Below are 13,181 nucleotides of genomic sequence, written 5' to 3'. Positions count from 1 at the left end.
ACAACTTTTGTTATTATGTATTGAACGAGAGCTCAACACTCTCTCGTTCTTTCCAGCCTGGATCCTTTTAATAGGGAGCCTGAGCCCCATATTTGAAAATGCAAGCTTTTATCAAAGACACGTGTAACATCCGTTTTCTCTCTGGTTGGGCAGTTTCAGCTCCAGATGTTTGACATTGTGTGCAGTCTCGGCTGGACCAGCAGGGACAGATGTTGTGACCTTCCTTCAATGGTAAGTGAAGACTTTGAGAAAGCCTCTAGAGATCCGGGGCCAGTGGCACCAGCTGTGCATAAGTTACAACTTGGCCTAGTTTTGACCTAAACGTGCACTTAGGCCATGTCCACACTAATAGATTTTTGTTTGAAAACGCATCTTTTCCCTCCATTTGGCCTTGCGTCCACACTGAGACGGCGTTTTAAGGCAACGAAAATGTAGCTTTTTAAAAAACGCTCCCCAAAGCGGAAAAATACTTGAAAACGCAGTGTTCGGGTAATAGTGTGGACTGTGAAGACGGAGGTGTTTGAAAACGATGACTCATGTTTAGTCATGTGATGCATATTGTGCCAGTTATGTGATATTCACTTTCACACAGTTGCTAAAATACTTTACTTTGCACACTTCATATCACAGTCCTGGAAGGATGACAGAAAATTAGTTTGCATTTGCTGTCCTGTGGCAAAACACGAGTGGAGTTGCGTTTTAGATCAACCATAATGGTCAACCGAGTGCGATCTGGACGCATCAATGAATGGTGAGATATTTTGCTCTTGGAAAACATTAGTGTGGACGGAGAGCATTTTGAAACGAAAACTTCTTCATTAACTTAATACTAAATATTTTTTCTGTAGCACCATTAAAATGAGTTGAAATAAAACTGCAAAATTTAAATACAGAAGCCTCTGACCAGGAGTAATAGTTGGAATTAAATAGCAGATTCACTGAATTGCACCAATAAGCTAATTTCTAATCAAACACACCTGAACCTACTAATCAAGCGCTTCAGGATCACGAGAAAATCACAAGACTTTACAGAGAAGTGGGTCTCCAGCATATTAGAGTATATGATAACGCTGACATTTTACGCTTGTTTATATTTAAAAAAAGAGAATATTACATGAATCATTTGCTTTGTTAGCGGCTCTTCAACACAAACCTGACCTACACCTTACCCTCTGTGTAAATGTCATATTATGCGACTGCACATTACTGTTATTAATATTACATTTATGCAAAGCTTGTGAAATTTTAGCTTCTAGGATGGTGTATTGGTACATGTATTCGTCCTGAAACGTCATGGTTCTGTGCATACAGTCAGATGATGAATACAGTCGGTCATAGGTGATCCACACCAATCCAGAAAGGGTTGTGCACAGTAATGCAATGCTATTTGCCAACCGCCACAACATGAAAAAGAGCAGAAGACGATGAGACGATCTATTTTAATAGCACAAAACAAGAGTTCAGATGGCACGCAAGAGTTTGCTAGTAACCTATACGCCGAGTTTCTATTCATTTTTGTGACTTTTTTTGTCACCGATTTCTCGGCGGTATCCTGTTGGTTTTCTTTATTTTACAAAAGCACAAAGTTTTATTTTTATTGTGAGTGTAGTGTACACAAATGAAAATAGGCTCTTTACAGTTTCGAATGATGTCTGATGTATGACCATAAATGACGTAGGTCATACTGACGTACAGTCCAGTGATGATAACATGCGTGTACTGGAAATGGAAAGCCTCTGCTGCCACTTGACTCGCTGTCTCCTCATGGAAAGCTGAATTAGGCAGATGTAGATGGCATTTTTTCTCCTTCTAGCTCATATTTAACTTTGTGTATCGGCCATTGCAACCACGTGTTAATGAACTCTCACACGCAAAGAAAACTAATCTCGCCAGTAAGTTTTATTTTTCATTATTCCATTTATTTTGTACTTTTATAAAACGAGATGTTTCAGTTTTGTAGCTGATTGTGACCAAATAACATTAAAAAAATGTATGCATGAGTGCATTTTGTTTACTGTTTACTGCCAAATACTCTAAAAGTGGCTGTACTGCACCAACTACCTCAGGGGGACTGAATGCCGCTAGGTGGAAAAACTACTGTTGCTGCGTCCCAATTCGCCTACTTATACTACGTCCTAAAAGTATGTACTCTTTTTGTGAAGAAAAGGTATATACTTTTGAGTGTGTAGCAGAAAAGTATGCAAGCTTCGGGACTACTTCGCCATCTTTAACGGACTCTATCGCTTAGTTACGTGCATCCCGTCACCGTTTATCTGCCCTGTCAATCATCGTCAGATTCGTCACAGTTCAAATCCTCCACATTCAGATTAATCTCTTACCGTATCGGAGAGAACTGTAGCCGCTCGTTGATCTGCCATTTGTGGGTCTTTAATGCAGAGACTCTCCTCATGTGTCTGCAGTTTAAATATAATGATGCATTTAAAAGTTAACGGCCAAGCGTGTCATTAAAAAAGTTCACAATGCTGCTGCAGATGAAATATAATGTGGACAACACTGAATAAATATAGTTTTGTCGGGTTAAATATTGATAGTTGGTCACTCAAACCCCTTTATCTAAAAAACGCTTTTTATCCGCGTTTGTAGTTCTAATCGAATCCTCGTCCAACTCGCAATGGGTTGTGGGCAATATCAGCCGTTAGAGTGCCCATCGATCCATACTTCGAATTCGGACCGGAAATAGTAAACCATCCGGGAATCTTTGGAATACTCTTTTCAACATACTACGATTTGGGACATACTAATTCTATTTTCGAATACTATTTAGGATGGATAGTATGCGAATTGGGACGCAGGGTGTCTGTTCAAAATAAATAAAAAAGAAACCTAGCATTGGGGATTAGTTGCTGTTTCCTGTTGTACTGAACTTGTATCGAACCATGAATCTAAAACCGTGACTTCTGTGTACTGTTACACACCTACTAGCTAAAGTACGCTCTGCCTTAAGAACAAATGGTGCAACCGAATAAGGTGAGTTACAAACTAGCTAGCTGAAAATGGCTTTGAAACATTTTCACTCAGAAATTTCACAAATAATAAAAAAAGGCATATGACACATTGAATTAAGCTTGCCATTTCAAAGTAGAAAGACTGAAAAATATACTTTCTTAAAACATACTCCAATAATCTTTGTCTTGTTTACAACTTTTTTTTTTTTTTGCAATGTCGATACAAAGCCTCTATTTTATGTTCCAATATAAGAAAAAACTCACAAACGGCTCTTGCAGCCATACCTAGGGTTACAGAAAGGTGAAAATCCCAAAGGCTGGGTTAAATTTCAGGTACGGATGACCCATGAACCACGCTGTTTACATCCCACACCATGCCTTTGATCACTGTGGCCTTGAGCAAGGCTCTTAACCCCAGACTGCTTCAGTTGACTTGCTAAATTAAAAGCAAATGACAAGTTAAACGGCTGTCACGCACATCTCCTACATCTTTTTTAGCTCTATCTGCTCACGCAGGTCTGTCTTAATATTCCATATGTTTCTGATGGATCCCTGTTGACCACATTTAAACATGAAATTTAACATGTGCTCACTATTGTTAGAGCATTTCCTTTCTTTGATCTCTCGTTGTGCACTCTTCCATGTTATTTGATTTGTCTACAGCAGAAGGCTTTTAACAGCGGTATTTCACTGCCATTCATTTGTGGTTTTTAGTTTTAAAGTGTGAAATTGTTGAACTTAAGAGCCTTCGGTACAGGGTTGCGAATGTGTGTCTATAATGCGAACCATGAGACCAGCTGTGTCCAAACTCTTTATTATATTTTTAGTTTTCCATAAGTAAATGAAATACTTTGAATGTGCTTATGGCATTTCTGACAGTCAAAACAGAGTAGGTTTTAATCAGGCTTGTTCTAGTTGTGAGGCCTGGGCATCAATATATGCAAGATGTCGATTTATGTGGAGAAAATTAATTTTCTAAACCTTCTTCTTAGATTAACATATATGGTTATCAATTTTTCGCATATTTTATTTAAGGTGATTTGCAGTACATGTATGTATTATACAGACATTATACAGACAATCTGGCTGTTGGGTTACAGTAAGTGTCTTGTTTAAAGCTAAAATGACAATTGACCTTATGACAGATAGATGACTAAAAGCCCAAACTGCCAATCAAATCACTGCATTGAAGAGCATTTTGTATTTTATATTGCACTATTGTTTCAGTCAAATTTGCTGTCAGTATAACATTCAAACCCCCCTTTTCCCAAATATACAACACCATGGTAAAAAGGCATTGAAATGATAAAATGGTGTTGTTATGGTACTTTGCAATGTAATGAACAAAAATGTGGAAATTTTAGTTGTAGTTTTTTTGCATTATTCCAAAACTGTGCAAGTGACTCGCCACATTATTTTGTCTGAAGGACACAGATAGAGTAATCATCATAGTAAGGTCATTTGCTCTTCAAGAGGTTGAATCTACAAACTTTTGGTTATCACTAACCATCTTTTCATTTACTGTAACTTGCCTCTCAGAACTTCTAAATAGCTCCTTTAATCAGGATGGTACTGTAAACTAGACAGCCACACAATCCACATGCAGAATCAGCAAATAGTTTGTATATGGTTGCCATTTGTTCTTATGTTTTTGTTCTCTCTGTGATTCAGAGAGATGAATACAAGTGTCCAGCTCTTCCCAACGCCTGTACGTGCACCTCAGACAGCTCAGGACCCCAGGGGCCTCAGGGGCCAGTGGTAAGTCAACCCAAGTACAGTTTACTTTTTAGATCATCATATTGTTTCGATACGATTTGGTTTGCATCATTTGGCCCTGCAGAAATCCTTTTAAAATGAGAATCAAAATTGATAAAAATTCATAGTTAACATGTTTACATTATTATTAGTTGGACTCATGGCAGAACTGTTCCCTCTGTAATTTCTCTTTTCCCAGGGTGCTCCTGGAAGCAAAGGACCACGAGGGGAGAGAGGAGAACCTGGTCAAGTTGTAAGTTGTTGTTCTGTCAAAATGAACTTATCCTGTACAATATAGCTCATTCATTAAGTTTATCTACAGGATTGAACTTTGACATTGATTCTGCTTGTTCCTGCAGGGTCCGATCGGCACACGTGGAGACATGGGTTTGCCTGGTCCGATGGGCCCTCCAGGACCACAGGGCCCTAGTGGACACTCCATCCCAGGCGAGGCTGTAAGTCCATCTCATTTCCATCATGTGTCTATTGTATCCTCACACAGTCAGATGTCAGTAGCTGGCTGTAAATCCTTCCACACACCAAACAGGGATTGTTCGGGCTATTTATTATAGTTGTGGAGGCATAATTATGGCAGCTAGCTCTGGACTCAGCATTCCTGTGTGTCTGGGGGCTTTACCCTCATCAGAGCACTTGAAACCGCCTGATCCTGCTGCTAGCACAGAAATCTCACTGGATTTACTCCCCTCTGAGCTTCAGCTGCTGTGTTTAGTGCTGTTCGCAAGCATTACTATTGCTCATACTTTGTGTTAAGGATTCGAAACAAACCAATAACCCTAAGCATTTAACGTCAGTGTGTAACTCTCTCTGTGTGAATGATTCCTAAAATCAGGTGGCTGGAGGAGAGGAGTGTGGTTTAGGGCTGCACAAAATATATCTCACATATATTATTTTTTATGCAGATGCAATCTCCAACCAAATCACCCCAATTCTTTCCAAATAGAACTATTCTAGTAATCTGGCACAAAAAAAATGCCTGTTTATTACGGTGTTTATATATTCCTACCCCAAAATAAATAGCAGAAAAACTAAAAATTGCAATGTCAGCTTTTTACAATACCATGTGTCCCTAGTGCTGATATTTTATTATGTGATCAGACTTGCAGTCACATTAATCCTTGTATGGCAAAGTTCTGCGGGCGAAATGCAGTCATCTCACTAAAAAATCCATGTGATAAAGAATTTCTGTGTGAGGAACATGCGAGGCAAAATGATCACCACATGGATTTCACTTTGGATTCACTGTGTTTTCCAAAATAATGTTGCTTGGTTTGGAAGTGAACTCTGTGAATATCATGCTTCATGCATCATTACACCATTGGATCTACTTTGCCCACAAAGTTTTATTAATGCTACTGCACCTTTACAGCAGAACAGTCCAAATCCCACCAAAGATTATTCATATAGAAAGACGGTTCACTTCTATTCTTTATAAAGAATAGAAAACGGGAAACGGCAATATGGCGGAAAAGTCCCGCCTTCTAAAGTGAAAGAGCCAATCGCTGACTGGTAAAGCCATTGTGTCACTGCAGCTGCCGTTAGAAGCTCCGGTTCCCATATAAAACATGAGGCTGCACATTTGCATTGGCTCTTCTAGCCTGAAAAATAAGCTTTTTAATGCTATTTGATATTAGAAAACGACATTTATGGGACAGCTCATGTTAGAGTTTGTTGCTGATTTGAAATATGTTATTTAATTCTGAGTTCCGCAAGCAGTTTCCAGGATTCCCCCATTCATATAGATAGGACTTGGTTTTGTTTTCCCAAAACAGCTGTCCGGAGGCGTGACAAATATGGCTGCCGAGTGAACAGACTTTCCTTGAAAGGGACTTTGATCCCACAGACTTTAGGCCTGTTCACACCATGAACAACTATAAAGATTACTATATTAGCATCCACACCAATGCATGATAATGTTCTGTTTATTATTGCTACTTTAAATGCTCCAGCTCTTTAAACTCGGTGGAATTCTGATTGGCTGTCAACAGCTAACATTATTAACATTAGCACCTTAACATTGAAAAGTAAACTAAATACTTATCTCAAGACCTTGGGCCCATTCTTTGTACGTTGCTAACTCAGTTAGCTGGATTTGACTGTTGACGACTTGGCTTGATCTCGGATGGTTTGGTTCTTCGAAGCTCATCCTGGACTTGCCGTCATAGCAACAGGTCCGTTAGCTTAAGCCTGCTCGGGAGCTTATTTGATGTAAACAGGATTAGATTGCATCTTGAGGTGATACTTAAAATCGGTCCCAGCCACTGCTACTTTATTACAAGAGTTCCTTACTGAACCAGGGGCAATAATAATTTAAAATAGTAATAAATATAAAAGTTTATTTGAAAATTATATTTTAATGTTGTGTAAAAATTGTGTATAATACTATAGACACAGTCACTTGATTGAGAGATTTGTGAATTGTGATGGAATAATTCCTTTATAGTTGTATTGGAGGTTTACACACATTGTGCAGTTAATCTTTGTTGTGCATTAATGTGAGTGATGATGGATATTATGGGATGGCTTGATGCAGCTCAAGAGATGCAGATAATTTGATCTTGACCATTAAGAAACTCAAATACTGTCACATAACAAATCTGCTTCAAATTTAATTAAAAATAAAATTACAAAATTGAAATAAAAATGCAAAGTGTGTACAAATATTATAAAATCGTGAATATAAATAATTGGGAATCATGTTCATCAAAACTTGTATTAATTTATCTAACTTTTATGTTGGTTTGGTCGTTTCCTTATCAAGGTCCAGAAATTTGTGTTTTTTTTCTTCTTTTTTTTCTTTGACAAGTTTTTTGCCAGGTGGTTTTTTAATTATAAGATGTCATTACGTTGTCTTGATGCCAGCCAATCGCTGCATTGCTGATCGTGTTTTTGAGTATCGATGCATCTGCCCTCTTCAGGGAACACAGGCACGAGCAGTGATCTCAGATAACTTAATCCAGATAATAATAATAATAATTCATTACATTTATATAGCGCTTTACATATAGAAGGGGGGAATCTCCTCAGCCACCACCAATGTGCAGCATCCACCTGGATGATGCGACGGCAGCCATATTGCGCCAGAACGCTCACCACACACCAGCTAATTGGTGGAGAGGAGACTGATTGATTAAGCCAATCAGGATATGGGGGTTATTAGGAGGCCATGATGGACAGAGGCCAATGGGCAAATTTGGCCAGCATGCCGGGGTTACACCCCTACTCTTTATCGAAGGACATCCTGGGATTTTTAACGACCACAGAGAGTCAGGACCTCGGTTTAACGTCTCATCTGAAGGACGAGATATTTTAATCCAATCCTCAAATTCGTTTAAAGAACCAAATTAGCCAGAGATCAGTTATCACGATTAAAAGATCTGGGATCTGTCAAATCATCTCAGAGGTACAAAGAACAGGCCCCTGGACTTAACAACCACCCAGAACACCATAGCAACAACCTGACAACAACCCATACATGCTGGCAGTAAATAATGCACAGACAAACTCTAGAAATCTAGTATCACCATCTTGTTTCTAGAATTGAGGCACAATCTCTAAAAACGCTCTTTTGTCTCTCAGCCTTGTTCTCTGATCTGATATATTTGTTTAATTTTAGTTTGGATCTCGCTAAAGCTTTTTACCAAAGCTTTGGGTGCTCTTTTGACAGATCTTTTTCCGTTTGATTTTCCCCACGCAGGGTCGTCCAGGTCCAAAGGGGGATCCAGGCGATGCTGGCTTACCTGGACAGAAAGTAAGTGTTGTTCTGCTGAGTATTAGGGGGGAAATGGGAGGATTATTCGTTCTCTACAGCCTGTGCTACCTCTCTGGATGGGCTCCATGTGGCAAACTTTAGACCATAACTCAGGAGGGGGAATGGCTGGGAGGCAATAGTTGTAGATCACGCCACAAGATAAAATGTGGGTTTGGGTTGTAATTTATTCGAGTCTTAATCTGTGCCACTTTGCGGTTCTCCATTAACCCTCTGGATCCTAAGGCTATTTTGTGGCCCTGAAGAAGTTTGATATGCTCTGACATTTGTGTTTTTTCCCCAGTTGCTTTAAAGCAGATTAATGGCTTAAGTCTGATTACACTATTCAGCACAGACTGTGCTACACTAATATGTGGGCAACATGTACATAAAAGTTTGTAGTTTTGAGAAAATAATGTTTATGCATAGCTTTTGAAAAAACTAGAATGTTAAATCACTAAAATAAGGCCAACACACTTTAAACATTTGGCTTTTCAGAACTGCATGTTGTTGCCTAGAGTTTTTTCTTCAAAACAATGTGAAAACCATTTTGATATTCATACAAAACAATAGTCATTTAACAATTGTAAGACACTTATTGTCAGAATGGCTGTATGCGGGGAGGGTGTGGATCATCGTGAATATCAATGAGGAACGTGACAGAGGGAACTATAATGAGATTTAATGATTGAATGTGTTGTTTGTAGCTTATTCAAAAAATCACGTTTCATTTAAAAGTAGTAATCTGACTATACATTTTCTTTACATAAAGACTTTGGACCTACAATACCGTCCAAAAGTTTTAAAGAAAAAATAATCTCCTCACCAATGCTGGATTTATTTGAACTATTTATTTGTTTATTATTTACTATCCAAAATAGTAAAAACAGTAATATTGTGAAATATTTTTACAATTTAAAATAAATGTTTTCTATGTAAATCTATTCCTGTGATCAAAGCTGAATTTATCATCATTACTCCAGTCTTCAGTGTCACATGATCCTTCACACATCATCCTTATTTGAGGATTTGATTTATAAGCTCAACAAACATGTCTCATAATTATGAATGTTGAAAACAGTTGTGTATTTTTTCAGGATTATTTGATAAATCAAAGCTTTAACCCAGAGAGATAAATGATAAAAACACTATATTACTGTTTTTGCTGTATTTTGGGTCAAATAAATGCAGCCTTGTTATGCAAAAGAATGTTTTTTGAAAACATTAGAAAATCTAAAACTTTCGAATGGTAGTGTCTACTTGGGTTTACACATGAAGACAACACAGAGCAGTGGTTTTACACTGTCATGAGGAAAAATCCAGCAAAGCGCGTTGTTCAGGTCCAGGGTCCCATCCATCCATCCATCCATCTTGGTGAATAACGACTTCAATTTCAGTCTGTCTCATCTGACTTCAGAAGACTTATTGGATTACTTTGTGCTTTTTGTAATTTTTCAAGCTTAAAAATCACCAATATGAAAAACAACACTATGGACATTCATGTAAGGAAAGTCAGGAACGTTTGGAAGAGCTCAAGGGTGATAATGAGACGAATCAGATCTTTCACAACACAAAAAACGAACACAACTGGGTTCTGAGACTGAAGCAGACGAGATGTTTATTTGAGTTAATTAACAATTTGAAAGGGACACAAAAAAGGTTCTCTCTCTGTTGTAATTTATACTGCATGATAATTTTCAAATTCTTCAAGATCTGATACCTGATCCCTCTTAATGAAGAGTGGGCCGAGGCGTGCAGGTGACCATGTTAGAGGAGTTGCTATAACAACATGCATTTAATGACTTGCAGAGAATGCAGCCGGGGTTTATAACGGCCAGTAAAACGGATCTGGAATATATTAAGTACCCAGTAAATCTAATGCCAAGACATCAAAGGAGAAGCAGGATTGACAAAGAGAAAGAAAGACAGAAAGAAAGCTAGCATGAACAAAATGCAAGAATATCATCTTGTGTGTTGGGGGAAATTGTTTGTGTAAAGTAGCTTCTTTTGTTTGGTCGGAGGTAAGCGACCTGTGCTAATATGAAACTGGTGTGAGACTCTGGCAGAGTCTGTTAGTTTTAACTTTTGTTTTTCTTCCATTCTTTCTCTCAGGGTCCACCGGGACCGGCTGGTGCCATCGGGCCTATTGGACCGTCTGGAATACGGGTGAGTGAAGCCTGTTCAATGCACATCACATATTTAATTTATATTTGTAAAGTACAGTCGCATATATTATATTTTTTGCTTAAAAAAAATCTATATTACAGTAATGAAAAATGAGCTTAATTGTTATGAAAACAATGCAAAATATCTTAATAGTCCTTAAAATAGGCTTTATATTCTTTCATTTTGGGGTGAAATGCACCACAGATGTTTCGCCCATTAACATGTGATGCATGTGGATTTAAACGTGCATGTGTGTTGTCAGTCTAATGCAGATCTGTGCATGTGTGTTATCAATACAGGGACCCCCAGGGAAGGAGGGGCCGGCGGGATCCACGGGCCCACAAGGACCTATGGTATGTTCTTGATTTTTTGAGGGGAGGGAGTGTTGTTAAATTTGTTTTCTTTTGCTCAGATGTGAGACTGTATTGCAGACATCTGTTTTGCTGAAGACCAGAGCTATTATTCTTTTGTTCAGGGACCCCCAGGAGCCCCTGGAATGCCGGGACCTACTGGAAAGCCTGGAAAGAATGGAGATACAGGTGTTCCGGTATGAAACCTTCTGGTTTTCATAAACACAACACCTCGACCCTGTCACTAATTTGCTAAATTACTCAAAATGCACAGGGCAGAAGGAAAGAAAACCCACACCTCCTAAATATATCTATTGTTTGAGAGCGAAAAGAGACTTCTTCCGAAGTCTTCTGCTGATTTTTCTTCTTAGAAAAAGACCCCAGTAATCTCATGTGTTTCTTCTAGACTTTCAGAAGAAAGCCTCTCAAACTGTGGTCAGATTTGCCAGTATAGTCTGCAATCTCAGCGTGAACTCAAATATGAATATTGATACATAAAATGAAAACTCGTTACGTCTCCTGATCTATAAAAGAGCAAATTCTGGCCAACACATTTTTAAAAATATATTTTCATTGTTTAGTCTTACAAAACACAAGCGGCACCTTTCTATGAGTTTTATCTGATCACATTGAGACTATTACTCAAAAAGTACAAGTTAAAAAAGAAAATAGCCTAACACGATCCACATTGTTTGCACTCCAATAAATATTTACGCACTGAAATACTGTGCGGTTTTGGGCATAAATGAGGAGAGATCGAGTGATTTTTAGCTCATGTTTGGATGCGTCAGTGTCTATTTAAAGAAAAATATGATTTTCATTCATACAGGGACCTTCTGGGGTTAAAGGAGACAAAGGAGAAAGAGTGAGTGATGATTTATTATCTGCTTTCATCATTTCATAAGAGTTTGAGTGGAGACGACGTTAACATCTCATATTTATCCTCCTAGGGAGACTTTGCGTCTCAGAGCATGATGCGCTCTATTGCCAGACAAGTGTGTGAACAGCTTGTGAACGGTAATGCTTTTTTAAGTTTATTCTGCTCGCCAAGGATGCATTTATTTGATCAAAAATTGAAATATTACATTTTAAAATAACTTTTCTATTTGAATCAGTTTTAAAATGTAATTTATTCCTGTGATCATAGCTGAATTTTCAGCATCACTCTAGTATTTAGTATCACATGATCAGAAATTGTACTGATCCTAAAACTTTGAAGGGTAGTGCACTCATGGCTAAAAGATATGCAGATAATACCACAGGTTGTATTATAATCCACTTTTGCACATTTTACAGGACAAATGAGTCGAGTCAACGAAATGCTGAACCAGATTCCCAACAACTATCACAGCAACAGTCCAGGCCCCTCTGGCCCGCCTGGACCTCCAGGACCCGAGGGACCACGCGGAGAGCCCGGTCGGATGGGCAGGAACGGACTTCCCGGTGGTCCAGGGTTGCCTGGTCGGCAGGGAGAACGAGGTAGCTAAAACAGCAGCCAAAATGAAAACAAAACATGAAACCATGCCAAATACAGCCATGTGATTTTAATCAGCCTCAAGACCTGTGGTTAGTTTGGACTTCTGCCCTTCACTGTACAGTACATGTAGAAAATGCTAAGACAAATAATTGATGCCTAGTGAGCTTCTGTGCGGTTTACTGTCTAAAGAGAAAGGAAACTTTATACACTCTTACAAATAAAAGTTCTTTACGCATTGATGGTTCCATGAAAAATCCATGGAACGTTTCCATTACAAAGGGTTTTTTGAACTATTAAAATGTGAAAATTCTTCACGCTAAACGGAGGAACATAGTGGTTACATTATAGTTCCTATAACTGTTGGCTGAAGTTTTTTTTTTTGGTCTAGGAACAGAGACCCTTGAGGGTAGGGTCTTACCCAAGCGGCAACCTTCCGGTCTCGCTCTTGAATCCATCACGGAAGTGACAAACTGCAATTTATCGACTGGCCACTAGAGACAGGCTCCAAAAGCGAGTTAATCCCTGTTAAAATGCCCAACTTTACAGCTAAAAAAATGTTACATATGGTTTCGGTCTATACGGCTAATTTTGCCTTTCATGACAACTGTGAGGAAGTAAATTTTTTGAAGTCATCCGTATATCATATAATTTTAATTATATAAAGCCTCAAACGTCTGCACAATTAAGGGTGTGGCCTCTTG

The 13,181-nt window shown here is 38.6% G+C and overlaps 1 protein-coding gene across 7 annotated transcripts in view; it reads left to right on the top strand.

Moving 5' to 3' along the window:
- Positions 1–13,181, top strand: part of col12a1b (collagen, type XII, alpha 1b) — an 83,592-nt gene that overhangs the window by 65,111 nt on the left and 5,300 nt on the right. For all 7 annotated transcript variants that reach the window (XM_067418178.1, XM_067418182.1, XM_067418180.1 and 4 more), the window contains 11 exons: positions 154–231; positions 4,638–4,724; positions 4,921–4,974; positions 5,081–5,176; positions 8,437–8,490; positions 10,600–10,653; positions 10,953–11,006; positions 11,129–11,200; positions 11,833–11,868; positions 11,954–12,020; positions 12,300–12,482. In XM_067418178.1, coding sequence (XP_067274279.1) covers positions 154–231; positions 4,638–4,724; positions 4,921–4,974; positions 5,081–5,176; positions 8,437–8,490; positions 10,600–10,653; positions 10,953–11,006; positions 11,129–11,200; positions 11,833–11,868; positions 11,954–12,020; positions 12,300–12,482 — 835 coding nt within the window. The remainder of the gene's footprint in view (positions 1–153; positions 232–4,637; positions 4,725–4,920; positions 4,975–5,080; positions 5,177–8,436; positions 8,491–10,599; positions 10,654–10,952; positions 11,007–11,128; positions 11,201–11,832; positions 11,869–11,953; positions 12,021–12,299; positions 12,483–13,181) is intronic.

This window comes from Pseudorasbora parva, chromosome 15, assembly GCF_024679245.1.
Source record: "Pseudorasbora parva isolate DD20220531a chromosome 15, ASM2467924v1, whole genome shotgun sequence".
Taxonomy (NCBI): Eukaryota; Metazoa; Chordata; class Actinopteri; order Cypriniformes; family Gobionidae; genus Pseudorasbora; species Pseudorasbora parva.
The sequence above is the reverse complement of the archived record's forward strand: the minus strand, read 5'-3'. Positions and strand labels throughout refer to the sequence as shown.